The sequence below is a fragment of the Sebastes umbrosus genome, chromosome 16 (assembly GCF_015220745.1).
Source record: "Sebastes umbrosus isolate fSebUmb1 chromosome 16, fSebUmb1.pri, whole genome shotgun sequence".
NCBI classification, from domain to species: domain Eukaryota; kingdom Metazoa; phylum Chordata; class Actinopteri; order Perciformes; family Sebastidae; genus Sebastes; species Sebastes umbrosus.
Window position 1 is genome coordinate 14364253 of NC_051284.1, and position 22305 is coordinate 14386557.

General features: G+C 40.6%; 1 protein-coding gene across 4 annotated transcripts in view; it reads right to left on the minus strand.

The window, feature by feature from the left end:
* Positions 1-644: 644 nt before the first annotated feature.
* Positions 645-22305, minus strand: part of flvcr2a (FLVCR heme transporter 2a) — a 30769-nt gene continuing 9108 nt past the window's right edge. The window contains exons 2-12 of one of the 4 annotated variants that reach the window (XR_005210587.1): positions 19792-20906; positions 16202-16343; positions 14252-14392; positions 13017-13084; positions 10808-10911; positions 7333-7443; positions 5930-6035; positions 5742-5853; positions 4905-4972; positions 3640-3764; positions 645-1868 (exon numbers count right to left, since the gene is read on the minus strand). Coding sequence is in view for 1 of the 4 variants with exons in the window: in XM_037796761.1 (XP_037652689.1) it covers positions 1803-1868; positions 4905-4972; positions 5742-5853; positions 5930-6035; positions 7333-7443; positions 10808-10911; positions 13017-13084; positions 14252-14392; positions 16202-16343 (918 nt within the window). In the remaining 3 variants the exon portion in view is untranslated. Of the gene's footprint in view, positions 1869-3639; positions 3765-4904; positions 4973-5741; positions 5854-5929; positions 6036-7332; positions 7444-10807; positions 10912-13016; positions 13085-14251; positions 14393-16201; positions 16344-19791; positions 21988-22305 lie in introns of those variants that run through there. The other 3 variants (XR_005210588.1, XR_005210586.1, XM_037796761.1) reach the window with 3 other exon arrangements.

Below are 22305 nucleotides of genomic sequence, written 5' to 3' on the forward strand. Positions count from 1 at the left end.
GGACAGTGTGTAGGATTTGGTGGTATCTAGTGGTGTGGTTGCAGCCCCTCCGCTAACTCCTCCCTTTTCAAGACTGCGGTAACGTGAGCCACCAAGTGCAAAACGATGGAACGCCGTTTGCCTCGCTCAGAGGCCATCCTTACCATAATACTACTTAAAGAGTAACGGAAATCAGACGGCAGCTGGCAGTACCACGGTTTTGCACTCTGCAGCAGAGTCAGTGTTTGGTTTGTCCGTTCTGGGCTACTGTACCACTTCGTGAAGTGGACCCGCTCCCTATGCAGATATGAAGGGCTCATTCTAAGCTAACAAAAACATAATGATTCTTAGTTTCAGGTGATTATACACTAATGAAAACTAGTACTAATAGATCCTCCGAAATGTTACACAATGTTCCTTTAATATTTTGCGCTGCTCAGATCTCATATTTGGGTTGAAGCGAGAGGTTATTTTCTGCTAATTGGGGCTTTTCATCTCTGGGCTTTGTGGTTTAGGATGGAGGATTCAGATGCAGAAAACATGAACACACTGCTATTTGTGAGAAATATAAACCCTCATGCTCTCCTTGTTATATCCAAAGATACATACTGTGACATCTTTTTCTTGAGGTTATCCAATTAGCGAACACAACAAACTCCACTGAGTCCTCTCATTAATGTTTTTAATGCATTGATTTGTTTTTACTTGATTCATTTTCTTAGTGTCATAGGAAACACTGCACTGTGTATCCAGTCAAAATAGAAAAAAAGACTAAGCAGGTAGAGTTTTTCACAGCACTGTGACATCCTAAAAATACCACTGAAAGAATAACTAGCACCTCTGAAAATCACATAACAGACATTATAAAACAGGGAAACCACCAGACAGCTCACCACAACACATCAAGTAAAACATGTTAATGACAAACTGTAAAAAACACTGGCTACACAGCATGAACTACATTTCTCAGTAACACTATTACAAGCTAAGTAGTATCACACATAAAACATGTTCTTGTGCAAAATGACAACTACAGTAGATTGATCTGCCTTCCATCATGTTTTGTGCTGTGCCGACATCTGTCATATTCCAGACGCTCTCGCATGTTAATTCAGATGTTTCTCACCACGTGTTTTGTGGAGATCACTTACAGTAATCAGAACTGATGCACAGCATCAATCATATTTATAATCAGCAGTATGCAGAAGTTTTACTTCCATGTGATCCTGAATGGCAGACAGAGAGGATACGATTGAGCTGACTGCCATGACAGGAAAACACGACACAGTTACACACAATATTGGTCCAATATCAAGAAACACTCACAGTTTAAATATTGCTCATTAGGTGCATAGAACAACACTAATCAGAGGGGGACGGTAAAACGGTAGGGAACAAATCAGTTAAAGAAGTGGAGTAATGTTGGAGTCACTAAATTGCTCCGACAAGACGTGTTTAAAATGCCTACATATTGGATAAAATTAATGTTTACAAAGATGATTTGATCTCGGGGTGTAAAAACCATTGAGGTTCCACGTGCGTTCCCCTTGTGCTTGATTGACTTGTGCTTGTTTGGGATGAGCTAAGTTGCACTTTGGGATGTCAGTGTGAATCTCTGGTGTTGAGGTCAGAGCGTGGCGTCCACACAGTACATCGGATGTACAGCAGGTCTGCTGGTTCTTAAGGACTCTCAGAGGGCTGCTCAGTGTGATTCACTCTCCATGTGCTCACCCTTCACAGCAGCTGCCATGTGTGCATGTTTTTGCATGTTGTCAGTATTTCTGTTTTCATTTGTACACGGTGTCTTTGACAGTGTGTCCTCCTTATAACTTCCCCTGTTTCAGGACTTCAGGAGGAGAGACGGCCCCCTCTAGATCCGCTGTCACTGTCTGTAAAGGACATGGAAACAGTTACAATTACATTGAGAAAATAATTTTTAAAATCAGAAGACAGACACATTTTGAACTCAGAAAGACAACAGAATATTAACACCAACATTATTCTGTACATTACTTGATGAGTGCTCCGAGGATGACGTATTTTTATAGGCAAACCAGGAAGTTAGCATCACCCTGGGTTCCCTCGACAAAAAGCCAATAGGATTATTCCATTGAGTTTTGGATTATTGCAGAAAATAAACTCTGTGGCAAATACACGTTTATGATACTTACACATTTTGTTCAGTAATATAATCTTCACAAATGAACACCACTTTGATGATTTTTTGAAGTGTGAATGCAGTCGCCAGAAGTAAAAAGATGATGTTAGGCTAAAAAACAAACTACACCACGGTCGCATGAGCGCGCGTATACACAACGAGGCTGTAAAAGCGGATGTGTCGGCGTTATGACGTCTTGTAGTCTCATTTAGCCACTTGTTAGCAACCGCCTTTTTTAAGACGCGTAAAAGCTTCAAAATTCACGAGTGGGGTATTTACTGATGTATTTTATGTTGTAGAACAAATCATTAAAATCTCTTCAGCTTGTGTTAGCCACAGACCTTATTTCAGGCATCTAACTAAAAACACATTGACTTTCAGACGAGGGAACCGGAAGCGCTAAAATGGTAACTAATTTCCGGGTTTTAGAATTCATTCCTGTAGCACTCTATTAACCATTATAAAACTCATTCACCACTTGCATCAAGTCAATATAATCCATAAATTGTTATTTACTCATCAAAACCTCTCAGTTAATACTGTCAGTTGATCACAAAAAAAAAATACTTTAAAATGTTGATTATATTAAAGGGGACATATCATGAAAAACTCACTTTTTCAGTGCCTGTGCACATTAATTTGGGTATCTGGAGTTCCTACCACCCTACAAACTGTGAAATAAGACAACCCAGTCAGTTTTTTGTGGGCTGCCTAGATCAGAAAACATGTGATTCAACATGCCATTCAGATTTGGCTCCCCTTCCTATGTCACATGCAGCTTCATTAGAATATATCGCCCAAAGCCTGAGAACTACCTTTACAAAGGTGCACCATATTTTTCTCTCTTGCCAATCAGAGCAGACTGGGCTTTTTCGTGAGGGGGTCTTAAAGAGACAGGCGCTAAAACGGAGCGTTTCAGACAGAGGGTGAATACAGGTATATTCAGACTGACAGTATGAGAAAAATAATGTGTTTTTTAACATTAAAGCATGTAAACATGTTCTAGTAGGAACCCCAAATACAAGTATGAACCTGAAAATGAGCATGATATGTCCCCTTTAAAGCGGAAAAAAAGTTTATGCACAGTGACAACAAAAAACACAACTGCTGGAAATCTAAACTTGAAAATCTTAACTATTGAGTTTGTCGTTATGATGAGTTTTATAGGAGGCTGAAATCCTGCAGGATAAGCAGTTTTATTCCACAATAACAGAGAGTGAATCTGTTTAATTTGATTGTGGAGTGGAGTAGAATGTGCTGCAGTTCAGTAGTAATAACCTCAAGTATTATTGATGCTAATATTTACAAAATACCAGTCATGCTTTTGTGAAGAATGAATTAAACCCTCTATTTTTGTAAATTGAAACAACAATGTGGTTTGTAACATGTTTGTTGAAGGCATTTTCACATTCAAATAATGTTTGTTTACTGTCACATTACTCTTGTCCATTGTGTGTTTGTGCATTTCTGGTGTTGAAGCTTTAGAGCGGGGGTGCCCCTACCTTTCCAGGTGTGTGTTTTGGTTTTAGTGAGGTTGTGGGTTTACAGTATGTCAAGGCTTCCGTTGCCAGCGGTCGTCGCACACTGTGGCGCCGTAGTCCTGCAACACTGACACGGAGCCTGTAGGCTGGAACCATAGCTTGGGTGTCACATCTCTGAGGGGCCAACTCACCCTTCGCCGTCTCCTCCATCCCACAACACCACCACCACCACCGTCACAACCGCCACAACCGCCACAACCGCCACCAAACCCTGACCCCACGACATGCAGTTCAAAGTCATCTTGTAGTAAATCATGCTAAATATGATGTAACTTCAATAAACACTATTTGGTTGGCATTATTTATTTTGATATAGATTACATCTATTACGGCTTATTTCAACTGCCGTGCCTGTATCATTAGTTATCTCACTGCTGGTCTTCTCATTTCTAACAATTTAACAGAACTGGCTCATTAATAAAACAAGGAGACTAGTGGTGGTCTATTCAATACATCTTATTTAAACTCTATTAGTGTGCAGGATTACTGGAGCTTTCCATTTTAGCCAATATTGTTAGAATTGGAATATTATGGATGGAGAAAGAACGAGGAAAGACAGCGAAAGAGTTCCCAAGTTTGTCTCAAACAAGGCAACGAGTTAGCAGCAGAAGGCACGCAATGTGAAGTAAGATTTAGTTTAAAGTGGCATTCAATGTTAAAAATTCAAAGGTGATCTGAGCAGCTGGAGGCCTCTGGGTTTTGTTTTCTGTTGAACTGAATTTTAATCCGTGATACATAACATACATATTGACCAAAAATATGCATTTTTTTCAGATGAACTCAATAAATTAAACCCGCTTTTTATTTATTAATAGCGTGATTGTGGTGTGTTATTATCACATTGTTACAGTGATATATACAACTGATAATTACAGATTACTGATCTGTGTGACAGCTGTCAACTGCACTCTTTACAAAAGTGAAAACAAAATGAGGTTTTTATAGCGAACAGATGCTGTTAGAGCAAGTTGGAGAGCTCTCAGACAAAGCAGAGTTGTGCTTTCTGCAAACAGTATTTGAGAGTAGAGAGTGTTTTCAGTGTGTTTAGCGTACAGTAGTGTGAAACCTGCATTCACTGGTGTGTGCATGCCTGCAGTGTGAGAACTGCAGAGAGCCATTCAGAGTGTATTCAGCCCAGAGCCTCGGCGGTATCTAACACATCCCTTCTCCAAAGGGAAGTGAAGATCCCACCTCTGACTTCATGCAGCGCACACGGATGTACTTACACTCACGGTCTGCACCTCGGTCTTCTGAAGGTTGGCCCTCTGTCGCCGGAGGTCGGACTTGATGAGTGCTGTGATAAAGGAGAGGGAAAAGTTTAACTTATGGAAGTTACGGTCTTCGTGTTTTTTTGGATTTAAAATTAGATCTGGACGCGGTTTTATGTTGGCAAGAAAAATAGCAATATGTGGAGAATCGTCTTCATTCATGGCTAACTTCTGTAATTAAATTTATTTTAGATATATATGTTTAGAAATAGCAAAACAGGGACAACACAGAAGACTATTTGCAGCAGGCGCCTGGACAGCTCTAACCACACAGTATCTCAGTGTTACCTCCACAAACCTGTCACAATTTCAGGATATTTAAACTAAATTTCATACAAAATAATAATAGGGGTTTCATACCACAACCTGATGTATCTTATGTAGTTTTAAAAGTGATGATTTGTATGTTTTAAGTCAGAGAATATCAGAGTAATTATTCGGTTATGTGATAATGTTGATGCACACCCAATGAACGGCATCAGGTCACCAGTAAAATGTTTTAAAAGTTAAGTAATTTAAAAGAGCACCTTCTTTTGTTTGTTATGGAGAAGAAGATGAAGTCTTCATTTTCATTTAATCATGCCCTAACTAAAGGCGATTCTTCATTCAGCCACTAGAGGGCAACCTTATCCTTTGAAAAATACGACCGGTTTAAACAGTCTCCTTCTACAGAAGACAGTGTGTTAAAGTCCCCTTTAAAATCACATGCATCCACTGATGCTGACATGAGTTCAAAGTTCGCTGTTGTTTTGAAAGTTGTTCTGTCTGGTGTTACATTAGAGGTTATCATCATACCTGTCAGTGCTGCTCCTATTAGCAGGAAGATACACAGGAAGATGTTTCCCCCAAAAGTGCCCCATCTATCAATAATCTTCCCCTGGGAGATGGTGAAAATGATTCCAAAGATCTGAAATGAGATTTAAAAAAAACATTTACAGCCCCATACAAACATCTTTTATATTCTGTGTTCTAACATTACGGACCTGAGCTGAACAGTTGAGCAGTCCAGATGAGGTTCCCTCGGACTCTGGATAGGTGAGCTCTACTGCAAACTCAAAGCCCAGAGGTAGATATCCTGTCATGAAGAAGCTGCAGACAGACAGACAGACACTGAAGGTTAGATTAAAGGTAAAAACCACAGTGTGTGATCTGCAGTAGTTTTCATCCCAGCCAAGGGAAAGAACTTAAAAGTAGGGCGAGTATATGTTGGTGTATAATACATCCCGTCTGGGTTTCAGGAATGAAAAGCAGACAAAGGAATTGCTATGGAAACCAGTTATGAGCTTAATCAGCTTACCATAAATAGCAATAATTGTAAGGACAAAGCACGCGGTGGACTGCTGGATATGGAGGAGCGTTAATACTGCTTTGACAAAGCAGCTCTCATTTAGAGAGAAATGCAAAGAAACATGAACTAAATACAGAATGTTTTAAGACATTATTAGCAAAACGGGAAGGGCTGTTAAGACCCGCAGACATCAAATGTCACCATAACCTCGGGCTCAATCAATCAGTCAATAACTTTATTTGTCCACAGTGGAGTAGAGACTGAAACTGTTGCTGTAAAAGATGGGAACACTGAGACATGTTGAATTCTGCTTTCTTATATAACTGTTTGTTGCAAAGATCCTGCAGAGTTTCCTGTGCATTGTGTTGTTTATGCTGCAGATGTTGACAACCTTTTTGAGTACATTTCTTGTGTTTGATCCTGAGAGATTGACACCAGCAGATAAATGAGAAAGTCAACACAGACTCAATAAAAGATCAATAAATCATTGTCATCAGGGTCCAGTCAACCTGGAACTTATCCTGAGATAAAAAGAGACGCTGCTGGCTCTTCTTGTACACCATGTCAGTATTACTCTCAAGTATGTTATCTAGTATAGTTCCCAAATACTTATAGGACTCCACTGTTTCTATATTCTGGCCATCAATCACTGTACTGTCAGGAGACGGGTGAGAATGTCAACAGACACGTCACAGTATAAACCACCTCTTTTGTCACCATTTTGAAATGTCTACGTCTGGGTTCCCAGTCTCACTTGAATATCAAATTTAACGACATTAATGACTTTACAATATAAAATTGGTATGTTTTGTGATCGTTCAAATTGAAACACTTTTACTCGTGATCATCTTTCATAATTATATCGTAGGATTTTCTTCAGGATCTGAAGTCTTGATGATAACATCAAGAAGTCTAGAGAGCTGTTGCACACGTATGAGTTGGCATAACAAATCTCAGACTCAAATCTCAAGGTTTCAAGCCCTAAATGAACCCTGTTAATTATACCTTATAGAGAAATAAGTGAACATAGTTAATTTTTTACACATTTAATATCAAACCCTGGCTGTGATGTTTATGACCTCTGTAATGGTTACCTACCCTAAAACTCCAGCTGTGAGAAACACCACCCACAGGTGGCCCAGGTTGAGGGTGAAGGTGTAGACCAGCATCCCGACCAGAGAGAGGAGATATACGACCAAGGTGGTTTGTCTGAGGAGACACCAGAGGAATAATAATCATACAGTTTAAAAAGCACGATGGCGATACGATCAACCGTCATTATGCATTCACACACACAGAGCACGCCGTTTGTGGGTAATAGACTATAGTATTATTAACTAAAAATCATCTAAGAAATCCAATTTAATCGGATTTGACTTTTACATTAATATGAAAAGGTTCCTGTTTGCAGGTACATGCCTGCTGATCAGAACAAAGAAATCCTACATCGTAATTTAACAAAAAGGTTTTCTATATATAAAGTACATGTACAAATTGTAATGGCTATTTGGCTAGTTAGAGGGAAAATATTCCTGATAATCCTCTATCTATATTCTTTATAAGCAAAGGTAACACCCATCTTTGCGTTAATTTTTTTGTATTAATTACAAAAAATATCTATGATGCCTTTATATAATGTAGATCCCATGTTGTCACACTTGTTGTTAACACACTTCTTTATCATTTATTCTGCGATAAATACATTATAAGAAGCAAAACTCATCTATACAACCAGCAGGGTTAAACTGGGAGCGATGGGACCGTCTAACGAGCCAGTAGCTCTTCTCCCCCACATTTAACATGCATCATTTCATGTGTCTCATGCATTATATGTGTATAATGCATATCATGATACCCTGCCTACACATATCCTCAGTTTCTACCACTACAAGAGAAAAACATTTTTCATTTTTTGTAAGCAATAGTCTTTAAAAAAATGAAAGGTATATTCTGTGCCAGATCAGCATGTTTTTCCCGATGGATGTCTCACTTGAAATTAAATTCCTTCCTTCCTCAGCATAAACAATATTCCTGAGTCACTGAAGACCTGTCGTCATAGCCCAGATCATCTGCACAAACAGGCTAACTGTCTCTCGTACAACCACGCGGAAAATATTGCTGCAAAACATTTTTGTTACTATAACATAGTCCTTTGACTCTCTCCCACATGGGACAATAGGCGTGAGAGGGTCAACACCGTAAATCTGTGCCTGACTGCTTTCACAGCTAAGCATCCTAATGGCATGTAAGGAATCTGAGGGCCGAGGATTTTTTTTCCCCAGTCATAATAGTTTGCATGCCAGATCACTGAAGGCAGCGTACCAAGCATCTAACACTCGGAAAACTGATGAAAATAAGTGGTTACTTTGTGGGGGGAAAAGTAAAAGTATTGATAAGCTTGATCAACACAAAAACAACAGCATCAAAAATCAGATACCAGTTGGATATATTCATGAATTATTGGTATATTCTATGTTTAATGTGGTGGCAAGAGATGTGACCTGGGAGGAGCAGCCTGTCAGTTCAGATAAGCAGAGAGGGACATCACATATAAAACTCAGTTCTGCTGGATTCTCATTCGAATTCGCTTGAACATCTCCGTGTGAATAGATGATTAAAAAGACATCCATGCAAGGAGCCCATGTTTTAAAGCAGAGCGTGACCCTAAAGACTGAAATTACGTTGGAGGACTTCCTGTCAGCGGTGATGGTCAGTTTTTGGTATCACAGATTCACTTGAAACACATGAAGCTACAACATGAAATTTGTTGACATGCTAGCAGCTCTATGGACGGCAACGTCATCCTGACGGTCTGACATTTTGATCCAGACTGAAATATCTAAACAACTACTGGATGGATTGCTATGAAATTTTGTAAAGACTTTTATGACCCCCGGACTATAAATCCTAATTACTTTGATGATCCACTGACGTGAGCTATTGAGCTATTTGAGCTACTGGATGGAATGTCATGAAATTAGAGTTCCCCATAAGATCTAAAGGTCAAAGTTTGAATTTGTCCAATACTTTGGTTTATGACCAAATACCTGGAAAACTAATGACTTTGGAAACAAAACATGAAGGGTCTTCTTAGGGCACAAAAAAAACGCATTTCAGCTAGAAGCCATAATCAGCATAAGCAAACAAGCAGATTTATAAACACAGAAGAGGTTCAAACACCCATAATTACCTCCGCTAAGGCTGAAGGCCAAGGAAGGAGGTCATGTTTTCACCGGCATTGGTTTGTTTGTTTGTTGGTTTGTCTGTTTGGATGATTACTCCAAAAGTCTGCGATGGATTGGAATTATGTTTTTTGGAGGGCTGGGGTTTGGCACAATAAACAATCCATTAGATTTTGGTGGCAATCCGGATCATGATCCGGCTCCGGGAATTTCTTTTAATAACGCCGCTCAGCCTGTGCATTAACACCACAGGCTTTAAGACATGCGCAGTGTGACTGATGACGCGTTCATGACGCGTCACCCAGCCTGTTTCCAGAGAGAGAGCGGCGGGGGGGGAGTGGACACCTATAGATTCAGCGTTTTTTCACATTAAACTCGGTTAAATTACAGTGATGGTGATTGTTGGAAAAGAGTAACGACGACGGTTTGGGTGAGTTTTACTTTGTTTCTGTCCAGTTTGAATGAAGTGTTTTACGCTGCTCCGCTACGTACAGCTGATCTCAACATAAACAAAAAATACACGTGGATGATGGCGCAAGCTGCACAGAGGTCTGCGCTCTCCGAGTGCCATTCTAGTTGCATGATAGGATCCATCCGTGGACCGTGAATGAACCGCGCCGAAACGGCCTCTCCTAACGAAGGAGGTGTGACTCCAATAAATAATCAGAAAACAACAAAGATAGCATCACAAGCTGAAGGGTAATATATAAAACTGATAAATTGAATGCCCAGGACCCGAATATGACAACAGCTATATCATAAAGATTAACGACATGAAGAAGAAGCACATGAATACAATGCATGATACAGAAGAAAACCTTCATAACGTAGCCCACATACATTCACATAATATAAGACCTCTGCAGCAAATGTTAGAATGCAAACACACTAAACTAAGATGGTGAACATCAGTGAACATCAGCATGTTAGTATTGTCATCATGAGCATGCTCGCAGAAGGCTTTCCTCTGCGTTTCTGTGAAAGCCCAGGGCTGAAACGCCTCATTAAAAGTGTTAAACACTTATTTGTGAGTGCTGACAACTTCATTTGTCATACTGACATTAGTATTTAGCTCTAAGCGACGCCTCACAAAGCTGACAGTTAAAGAACCACCGTCAACGTTAAGTCATCATTGATTTCCTGATGGAACCTTGTAGACTGTGCTAATGAAAGCAAATAAAACAACTAATGTCCATGAAGCAAATGAAGGTCAACAGACTTATTTTTTTCTGAAGACTCTTAGTAGCACGTTTAGAGGACTTATCTTGATGTCAGCGGATGGATGGAAAACTACAGAGAGAGTTTGGCTTCTTCTCAACGCCTCGAAGCATTATTTAAAATCAGTTTGGTATTGTTTTTCACCTTCAAAGTGTTTTATAGAAATAACTTACTTGTAAGTTTTGGTCTTATCGAGCCAAATGCCACATATGAGGGACCCCGCCATGCCAGCAACGACAATAGTCAGACCAACTCTCCCAGCATTCACCTCTTCACCCTGAGGGGGAAAAACATTGACATTTCTGGTTTTGCAGACCATATTAAAAGGCATCTTGGACATTTCCCACCACCCTGCAGTTATCTGGTCCTGGAAGCTCTGAGCAATAACAATCAGACTCCCAGATGCTAGTTATCTGTGTCAGGGTCATCTGCTTCACAGCTTTGTAGTTATCAGTGTCAGAGAAAGAAAACCAAACAAATGTCTACATGCTGGACCTGTTGACAATGAGTATATGGCAGGGAAGAATGGTGGAGGAGGTCAGGAAGGAAGAAACAGAGGAGAAAGAAAGAAACAGAGTGAAATAAAAGCTAATTTGGGGTTGTGTCTAGAAGGTAACCCACAAATTGTGAAACTTTTGTGAGATGGTTAAGGTTAGGCATTGACCTCAAATTAAATTAAAGACCCTGACACATCAAGTTTGGGGCCATCAGTGAGCGTCAGTCTAGTTTTTACGGTGTGTCCCGCATCGTTGGCTCCAGAGCCAAAGTTTTTTTGGCCAAATCAGCATGTTGAATTGGCGGCGGAGCCCGTCGGTGATAGAAATCACTCTGATTGGCTGTTCAGCTTAGACGAATCAATGCCCGAGAAGAGAAACGGACATGAGGAAAGCAAGCCAACGAGTAAAGTCAAGAGGACACACAGAAGGCTCTTCTCATTTTTCATTTTCATCTCATCTGATCGTTCCAATACACGGATATTTTCACAACGACATCGCCATCTGGAATGAAGCTAAGTGGTGAGTGAGAGTGGTGTGAAAATGGTCGGCAGACGCCTCTTCGTTTCATGTACGTATCATAACAACGGCTTGTGTATCCCCAGTCCTCGGTCTTCATTTTTCCCTTTTTGAATGCCGAATACAGACTACCGCCACCTGCTGGTTGGGAGAGTTATTTCCTCTCATGCAGGCGTAGACCTACGGGCTAACTGGCCGTCGGCTGTAGTCTTTGCGATGTGTTAGATAGCAACTTTTTGGCCAAGACAAAGGCGACGTGAGGCGACGCAACAGTCGGCCTTCATCACCGCTTCTTTGATGTCGGGTTGGTGTGTCTGGGCCTTCAGGTTAGGCATTGACCTCAAATGGTTAAGGTTAGGTGTTCTGCCCTGAGTGCATTTAAAATGCTGAAAAGACCAAGTTGACTGTTAAAAATGTGTTTGTATTGTTATTCTCAGAAAAGATTGTTGAGCTATATTTTGAAGGCTGGAAAGATAGTGTAAACAGGAAGCGGGTAACATGAAGTAGGAAGTATAGAGGAGACCTGAAAACAGAGAAAGAACATGGGTGCAGTTGTATAGTTTCTCATGTTGAATCCAGTGTAACCCTGCATATGAATCCCTCAGAAAGCAATGGCTGTAAGTAATATATGTTCTTTACATGCTTGAGAATTGATATTAATGACTTTGATGGGCATTTTTCTAAGATTGTAGAAATATAATAACTTTATGTGTTAATGCTCATAAGACAACTTTACTGCTTATACTTACCTGTTATATACCTATTGACATTCACAAGTTAATGGTAGGTTATTTATATTTACCTGTTTTTGTAATAGCAGTTCATTAAGTACATCTTTTGTATTTTCTTTTCTAGTTTCACTCCAATTCAATGTGTCATCCTGACTTGACCTGCTGTGAAAGAAGTCATTAAAGGAGCAAGCACGCCCACTTCCTGGCTCTTGAAAAGGAGTTTGGCTGGCTGTTTATTTATGTTAATACTTTGGAAGTAAAACACATACAGAGAACAGTACATTAGGCATTAACCTCAAATGGTTTAACCTTGAATGATTACGGTTAGGCATTACCCTTGAATGATTAAGGTTATGGATAAACATCAAATGGTTTAACCTTGAATGATTACGGTTAGGCATTACCCTTGAATGATTAAGGTTATGGATAAACATCAAATGGTTTAACCTTGAATGGTTAAGGCTAGGCATTAACCTCAAATGATTAAGGTTAGGATAGGTCGTCGGGCAGCGAGTCTCGCAAGAGTTTTTGCACGTTTTCGCAACTTGTGGGTTACCTTCTAGACACAACCCTTGTCTGGTGGTAAATAAAGTATATGAGGCAGTAGCATATTGTGGAGCAGACGCACTGGGACTTACTGGATAGTGTTCAATGATCATCCGATTCAACAGCGTGGAAATAGAGTAGAAACAGCCAACGTTCAGCCCTGCAGACAACAAACAGAAATCAGTGTTTGTCTATTTTGAGAAGACCTGTAGGGAAAGAAGAGGGTGCAGATGGGACCTCAAGATGCCCCCTAAAACACACAGCTGACAACTTCGCACATCAAGTCCTTTATAGCCTTCAGACTTTTTCACTACTTGGCTAATAACATTTAAGTTTATGGAGCACAAAGACACAAATTAACCTTAAAATCCTGTTCAGGCACATTAAAGGTAGACTAACACATTTTAATGTGCTTCACACTGTCAATCATTAACATTGCCTTCATTAGATAGCGACCTTTGAGCAAACAAATGTGACATCTCAAAAGACCATTAAATCAATATCACACATTACGCAGTGCAGTGGAAGTTTATGTGTTGTTATGATGACACATCCTCATATCTGCAGCTGATAAAGACGGTGAGTTTCCACAAATATGAAAGTGGCAGCTTCAACTGCAGACATCTATTTTGAGGCTTTTACATCTCTACGTTTCACCTCCATATTGCAACAACTTCCTCCTCTGGATGTGTGATAAAAGTGAGATGTTGGAGGATGACCTGCATGTCGCAATGATGTCATCCAGACGCCATTATGACACAGACGCATGTGAAGAAGACACAGATCTGGACTTCCTCCTCTGCTATCTTTATGATATCATTTTTATGTGACCTTCCTATGAACCTACAGCATGCTCAAATTTGTATTTTTGGAGAGTTAGAGAGTATTCCAACTAATTTTGGTCATGTAAGGATCTTTGATGTAAGTGAATCAGCTTACAACAATTCAGATATTTGATTAATCACTAATATAATCAAGGAAAAACAGCAAACATATACTAGTTCTAGCCTCTCAAATGTGATGTTTTCCTGCTTTTCTCTGTTTGATATCATTGTGACTTAAATATCTCTGGGTTTTGGATTGTTGATCAGACAAAACAAGCAATCTAAAGATGTCATCTTGGACTCTCAGAACTTGTGATCGGCATTTTCACAATTTTCTTGACATAGTCAAATGAATATATAATAGATTCATCATCAGTGGCAGCCCTGGATAAACATCAGTGGAGAAGTATAAATAAAACACCTAAACATCTGTTCCTCGAGACAAGGTGTCACCTGTTCCTCGAGGCTGTTTGTGGAAGTACAGGCAACAGGAGGGGACTCACCGTAGCTGACCACCAGGAGCATGAAGGGCTTGTTGCGCAGCAGCCTCAAGAAAGAAGCCATGTACGAGTAATCGTCACGGGAGATGCTCCTGGCCTGAGCCTGGGCCTGCGTGGGAGGGATCTCTGGTTTCTCCTGAAACACTGGAAGAGACAATCACACAATATTTCAGGAGGTTATTTGTATGTTCTTTCATTAAGCTTGTTGTGATGATGCATCGTCTGTTCCCTGATCAGCCAGTACAGACACTGATGGAGTAGAAGCCGAAGGTCATACTGACAGGCAGACGAGTAACAGTTAAAGCAAAATAAGTCAATAATAATAAGTCAAAGGAAGAGTCAGTTAAACCAACACTAATCATTACCACCTTACCTTTAATTAGGTTCATATTAATTCCTTGTCTCTATAAACCAATTTGTACCTTTTGAAAAGTGCTAAATAAAAAGAAAAGAAAAGAAGAATACATTTTTTTTTAGGGCTGCCTCCTCTTAGTCGATTAGTCGACTAAGAGGTCGTTTTGGCCTCAATCGACTAAGATTTCTTTAGTCGATTAGTCGTTTTTTATGCTTTCTTCATGTTGAATGACTTATTTCCAAGAAACTAATGAGCACATCTCTGGTAAACACAAGATTTAAAGTATGATTCTTTGTGGAGAAACTCAGTTTTACAGATCTGTTGGATTAAATCAACTAATCAGTTTGTTGTCAAAATCATATGAGTGTTAGTCGACTAAGAATTTCTTTGGTCGAGGACAGCCCTAGTACCAACTCTAATTGACAGGCCACTGAGAGGGACACTCGCATGTTCAATAAGATCACATTTTTAGCCATATTCACTTAATATAATCATATTCTCAAACTCAGTAGTATCTGCCTTTAAGCAAGAATTTCTTGGAGGACAGCCCTACTTTAGACTAATGCCACATAGGTACTACATACTAATTTGTAATGCCTGTCTCTTGATTGGCTTTTATACCTGATCTGATATAATCAAGATTATTACCACACCCTTGATGCAAAAATTAGAGTGTCCACATAGCAATTTGCAGCTAATAAAGTAATAATAATGTTGAAGCAATACATGCTATATCAATATAATAGTGGTTGTTATTGTTGTGTTTTTTTCCAGTTAACATAGTACCTATTAATGGGTTTTATTATTTTGATGGTAGGTTGAAATTGTCTGGGATGAGTAACATTTCCAATGTCTTTGAATGCAGTAACACTACATTATGGGTAAGTAAACCATTTCATATGTTACTACTGGGTTTAGCAGGTTGCCCGGTCAACACCTCCCAGAAAAAAAACCTGTGGTGAAGCTTCACCGTGTTTCTCTGACTGTCGGTGAGTTTCAGCCCTTCATGGAGGTGAACGGAGGATTTAACAGAGCTGACGGGGAAGATGATTTCATAAAACACTTCCATGACTCCCTGGGTTCCTGCATGTATTTCACATGGTGTCTGAACACATCTCATCAAAAGGTGAACAATTACAGCAATTACTGCAGCTGCTCATCCAGTGGACTGCGATGCTGTTGAGTTTTCGGTAGAAAGCACATCTCAGGGAGACTCAGCTGTCCAGCAGTGCTGCCTGAGGAGCCCGACAACGGGATAAGAGGCTCTACCGTATAAAAATGAATGAAATGGTGTGTTAAACAATGATGTTGCAAACAGCCTATTAGAGAATCACTTGTGTTCTCATCTAAAAATACCATTACAATGCCAACTAAAAAGTGGTAATGGCATTACTGCGGGGGACAAAGGAGGTGAGGTAGCAGCTTTGTCACAGTCCCTACCGCTGGAAAGCACAAACTGTCAGGATGACTCTTTGCTTTATACATTTTCACAGCCATGACTGTGGGAGTTACATGACATTGAAAGGGGCTATTATTGCATGAGTGAGCAAAGAGCCCTGACTGCTCTATGACCCTGTGGATGTGAATAGGCATCTTACCAATGACCACGAGGATGAAGATGAAGGTGGCCACTCCTGCGCTGATGTAGAACATGATTCTAATGTGGCTCGCCAGCTCCTCCACATCGTCCACATTAGGCACCAGGATGGGCGGGAGCAGGAACCCGATGGCGATACCCAGCTGTAGGTGAGAGGCACAAAATTTAACAAATGACTCGTGCGCCTGTAGCTGACGGCTACACACACACACACAGCTGCACTCAGTACACATCATTACTTAAAGCATCATTACAAAAGTGGGGAAAGGTGTGAAATAAAGAAATGTGTTTGTTTTTCCTCTGCCTTGACAAACAAATTATGCAACAAAAGTTCACGTCTAACTAACGTCTAACAGTTAGACGTGAACTTTTGATAGTTACCCGCTATTGTAAACATATCAATAATACGCTGCTCATTTACCGTATGTAGTGACTACATTCAAAATATGTCAAAGAGGGGGGTGTTAAAGGAACAGTTCGACATTTTGGGAAATACAGCCAGGCGATGTTAGCACCCTATCCAAATGTAACCAAACCAACCAATCGGCACCTCTAAAGTTCACCAATCAACACATTATATCTTGTTTGTTTAATTCGTACTAAAAAAGAAATATAAAAACTTCAATTAGCTGTTGTATGGGGGGTTATGTTGGACCAAGACAGGCTAGCTGTTTCCCTGTTTCCATTCTTTATGCTAAGCTAAGCTAACCAGCTGCTGGCTATAACCTTATACTTGGGGACAGAAAAATATGAGAGTAGTATTGATCATCTCATCTAACTCTCCACCGGAAAGCAAATAAGCATATTTCCCAAAATGTAAAACTATTGCTTTAAGAAGTGCAGCTAATGTAAGGGGTCATATTTAGAGGGACATGTACTTTGCCACTTGAAGAATTATTCATTTAAAGGGATATTGTGTAGGATTTGGTAACATCTAGTGGTGTGGTTGCAGATTGCAACCAACTGAGTACCCCTCCGCTCACTCCTCCCTTTTCAATACTGCGGTAATGTGAGCCGCTGAGTGAAAAACCGTGATTACGCTGTTCGCCTTGTTAATAACGCTACTTTAGGAGCAACGGAAGTCAGACGTCGACTGGCGGCACCACGGTTTTGCACTCTGTGGCTCACATTAGTGTAGTTTCCCAAGTGTGAACTATGGAGGCCTTCAGGTAACGTAAAAACGTGAAAGGCTCTCTCTACAGCCAGTGTTTGGTTTGTCCGTTCTGGGCTACTGAAGAAACATGGTGGAGCAACATGGCAGACTCCATGAAGAGGACCCGCTCCCTATGTAGATATGAAGGACTCATTCTTAGCTAACGAAAACAAAACAATTCTTAGTTTCAGGTGATTCATGAAAAAATAGTTATGAATATTATATTCCTATAATATCAATTTAAATATATGTCACACACTGTTCCTTTAACTTGTGGTCCTTTTGCTAGAGATCCGTACAACACAGTAATTGGAGTCATCTCTGTTTAATCACTGTCACATATCCGGAGCAAAGAACCGATTTTATCCCTCATTTTTGTGCCTTTTGGATAAGTAGAGTCTTGATAACTTGTCAAAAATGCAAAACAAGCTTATTCTCAATTGGTGCAAATCAAGGATGTCTTATGAAGTTACTTTTGGCACACAAACTGTTTGATCTTCAAAGGCCTACTTTCTTAATGTGAACTACTTCTAAACGTCCAAGGGGATATGTGAACTACTTCAGCATGAAAACTTAGAAACATCAGGTTTAGGGCCCGAAGCCAAAGGAATAAAGTCGTGGTGAGAAAGTAAACATCAACAACAATGTGTCCTCTTATCTTTAGCAGCGGGGAGCGGGACATAAGCACAAAACAAGAACATGCGTGACAATGGCCGGTATGCAGTGTTTGGTCTAAAGTAGGTGAGAGGACACACTTCAATTGAAGAAAAAACAGTTTAGGTTTACAGGTTCAAGAGCATCAGAGGGGTCAGACGTCTTTTGATTGTTTATGTTTACGTAGAGGGTTAAAGGTTGAGGTGTGATCACAAGGCATCCATATATAGCCCAGTACATAAGGACTGTTATGCCATTCACTGTTTTTATTGGCTTGTACAGAAAGAATGATTTAGAGCCAAACAACAATTGTTTTGGTCTTGTAAGGTGAAAGTGACATGAACCATGACATGCTTAGGTTTTACTTTACCTCAAGCTTCAGACGACCTAGCAAGTAGTAATGAGTAATCTCATTGTACAGTTAATTACCCCGAGCCTGTGAACTTATTCGGTCAATCCCGATCGACTTTACTGTCTTTCAGAGGCTGTAGCAGGTTCAGTTTTAGAGCTAGAGTGAAGCTAAACCTAAGGAATCCAATGGTACCACACATGTCAGCTTGTTGCAATGCAGGCTAAATAACGCTCCAAAGTTGGGGTAATTTTGGCGAAGAAAAACCGGCATGGCCATTTTCAAAGGGGTCCCTTGACCTCTGACCTCAAGACATATGAATGAAAATGGGTTCTATGGGTACCCACGAGTCTCCCCTTTACAGACATGCCTTGTTTATGATAATCACATGCAGTTTGGGGCAAATACAATGCAGTTTTTTGCATGTAGTATAAATGTGTTATTTTCGCCTATACTAAAAAGGTGAATTTTAATATTTCTGCATACTGGGGTCCCTAAACAGTCTTGGAAATGCATAAATTGGGTATCACTGTAAAGCTGAGACTCTTGTGGATCCAATGACTCTTGTGGATCCCATTGTATTCATGTGTGATGATGTTAGTCCCCATAGTAGCCATTTCATTGTAGTGAGACCAGTTTTTGAAACTTGACCTCACTGTATAAAATGACCTGTTGTGACCTCTAGGATAATCACAGCCTCATGAAACTTTACAACCACAAACTAAAGACCTAGAGCATTCAGAGGATGGGTTGCTTTCCTAGGTAGATTGACAATAACGGGGCTTCTGAGCAGTTTCCAGAACAGAAGTGCTCGCCATCCAATCGCCAAAAAATGCATTCTTGCAGAAATCTAAAAATGTCAAAAGTTTTTGATACCAGATCACAGAATGGATTTTTCTATGGTGTTCCTCAAGATCTTGGTGTCTTAATGTGGTATTTTGGAGGGATTATTGATCTTATTTTTTCTATCAATTCTCAAGTAATAAAAAATGGTTACATTTAGCACCAAATCTTATGAGACATAACCTGTTGACCTGCTATCTCCCCCCTCCCCTGTATTGACAAAATGTGTCTGTTGTTGGTCTCAGAGGGTTAAGAAAATAAATAAAAAGCATCATTGAACATTTGCAAAATAACCTAAAAGTAAACTATGAGCTAATACTTTCACAGCTGCCATGATAACATCAACTTGATTCCTCAACTTATCATATACCATATGCCATAACATAGGCAGTCACGAAATCCTGAGGTAATTTCAACCAAGTGCTTGGCTCTGCAAGTTAACATGCATCGCTTTTCTGAGATCCGTTTCACTGTTGAAGCTGAAGCAGCCACAAGAGAGTGATTCACTTTGTTAAACCTGCTGAGTCAAGAAGGAGGAAACAGAATTCACAGGAACAGACTGAGGCAAACCGAAAGGCAAACAGAGACACACCTGGTTTCCCAAAACAGCAATGGAACAGGCGGTGGAGACCTCCTGCTCCCCAAACCACAGAGACGCAAGTCTGGACGGGATGCCCAGTAACATAGCGGCCACCGAACACACAAACTGTCCGAAGACGGTCATGGCAAACGCGTCGGGGTCGGCTGTGCCCGTCTTGATCCAGGCCCCGATGCAGTTGAAGGCTGCGGCCACCACCATGACCTCCCTGATGCCCCGGTTGTCGAGCGCCCACATGACAGGCAGGACGACGAGGATGTAGGTGAGGAAGTAGAGCATGGAGAGCCAGTCAATGGCCAGTGAGCCGACGTTGTAGAAGCGCATGAAGATGTCGCCGATGATGCCGTACTGCAGCCACATGAAGCTGTTGCTCATGGAGAAAGCGCTGAAGACGAACAGCATGAGCCACCGCCGCTTGTACAACTTTGTCTCCATCAGTGGGAAGAGCGGTGCAGTGTCCAGGGCCGAAGGCTCTGAGGTGTCGCTGCTGTCTCCCAGAGACAGTTGGCTGTATTCCCCCAAACTGGTTCCCTTTCTTCTAGTTGGAGACCAGCCGTTGCCTCTATCTTCGCCAACACCATTCATCCACTCGTGTGGGAATTCATCCTGAGAGATCATGTTGCTCCCACTGAAACTTCGGGCTTCTGTGGCATTCAACAGCTGGAGGGAAGAGCAAACATTTCTCCTTGTGTTTGCGCTCTTTCAACAGTTTACCTGACTCTCCCCTCTCACCCAGCAGGTAGCCTATATACTGCTGATCTTAAACAAGCTCGCCAGCTCTGCCTAAATTGGCGATTTCTGCTTATCAGTCCTTCTGATTTAGCCGAGGTGGATCTGGAGTGTAGCTATAATGAGCAACTTTGGAAAGCTCTGATCCCAGCCAACAGTTACATATATGACTGACCTTTGACACCTCCTTAGTCATGTGATGGATTTCTTTTGTGAGTTTTTCTTCTCATTTCAAACTCCTCCTTCCAGTTTATGCATATGTCATATAGCATCAACTAACACTTGATAGCAGGCGGTGAGTGGGAATATATGGTTAGGCACATGACAGTCACACATATAGACGTGTACACAGGAGCTAAAGTCCATGGAGGGTGCCAAACCTGTCAAAATGAAAACAATGAACAAGCATGAAACTACTGCCTCATGTTTGTAGTCAGCAAACATACAATGCAAAGTAAGATTGTGTACTTGCAGCCTTATGTAAATAAGTGAAACTATAGACCTAAAAATGCAGCAAAGTATACGTATCACCCCATCTCATCAATATATGAGACTACGTCTTTAAACATCAACAGTAGATTCTCAACCTGTAGGAACACCTCTTGTATTACTCCACTATAAAAACAAGTTCAACACTTGTGTAGGTTACTCATGCTCAAACACGAGACGGCAGTATCCCAGTGTTTGAAGACCAGATGTTCAAGTACAGTGTTTGTGGTTCATAAATAGGATCTGTCTTGGGCGCTACCATACAGGCAGACCTGAAACTGGATCATTTAAAAAGTTGGTTAGACACACAGTGCAGTCAGAAAGTATTAGCACTAACACATGTTTTGTTATGCTGGCTTTGTAATAAATGCACAGTGTGTGTGTACTCAAAGACACTGGGTTTTAAATGCTCTGCCATATCCCTGTCCTGTGTCACTATGGTGAGATGAAATGATAAGATGAGGTCATTCAGTCATTTGGCCTCATGGACATTTTCACAGAGTTTAAACTCTTATATTAATGTCTACACTTGTCTGAAATGGAACATACTGTAACCAGAAGGTTATGGCATCTGAGTTTGATATACTAAATAGTGAGTTTATAGTAATCAACCATAGTGGAAACTTGGATGCAAGGATGAACTGATGAGAATTTGTATTACAAAGGTCAAAGGTCACTGTGACCTAACAAAACCTGTTTTTGGCCATAACTCAAGAACTCATCATCTAATTATGACAATTTCACACAAATGTCTAACAGGATCAAATGATGACGTGATGACATTTAGGACAGACATGGATGTGAACTGCAACTTGACTGGTTGGCGGAGGCGTACAACCGCGAGGCGGTAATTCTAGTTTTACTCAGAGATGTATTTCTCAGTGGGAGATTAAAGTGGGGGGTATATCAGTATATTTTTGGCATAATTGGGCAAAAAATCCATAATAACCTTTCAGCATATTGTAATTCAAGTGTTCTGAGAGATAACTAGACTGCTGAACCTCCTCATGGCTCTGTTTTCAGGCTTTAAAAAATCTAGTCTGTGACGGGAGACTTTGGCCAATCACAGGTCATTTCAGAGAGAGAGAGAGCGTTCCTATTGGCTGTGCTCCGGCTGGTGGGCGGTGTTTGGTATTTCCTCAACTAATCTCAACATGGCTGTCGGGTCACAAACTTTCTCATTTTACACTAAACAGTACACTACAAGATGATTCTGGAAACATTTTAGGGGAGAAATAGGCATTACAGTAACAGAACATTTATTAATCAGCGCTGCCTAGTTTGACCATT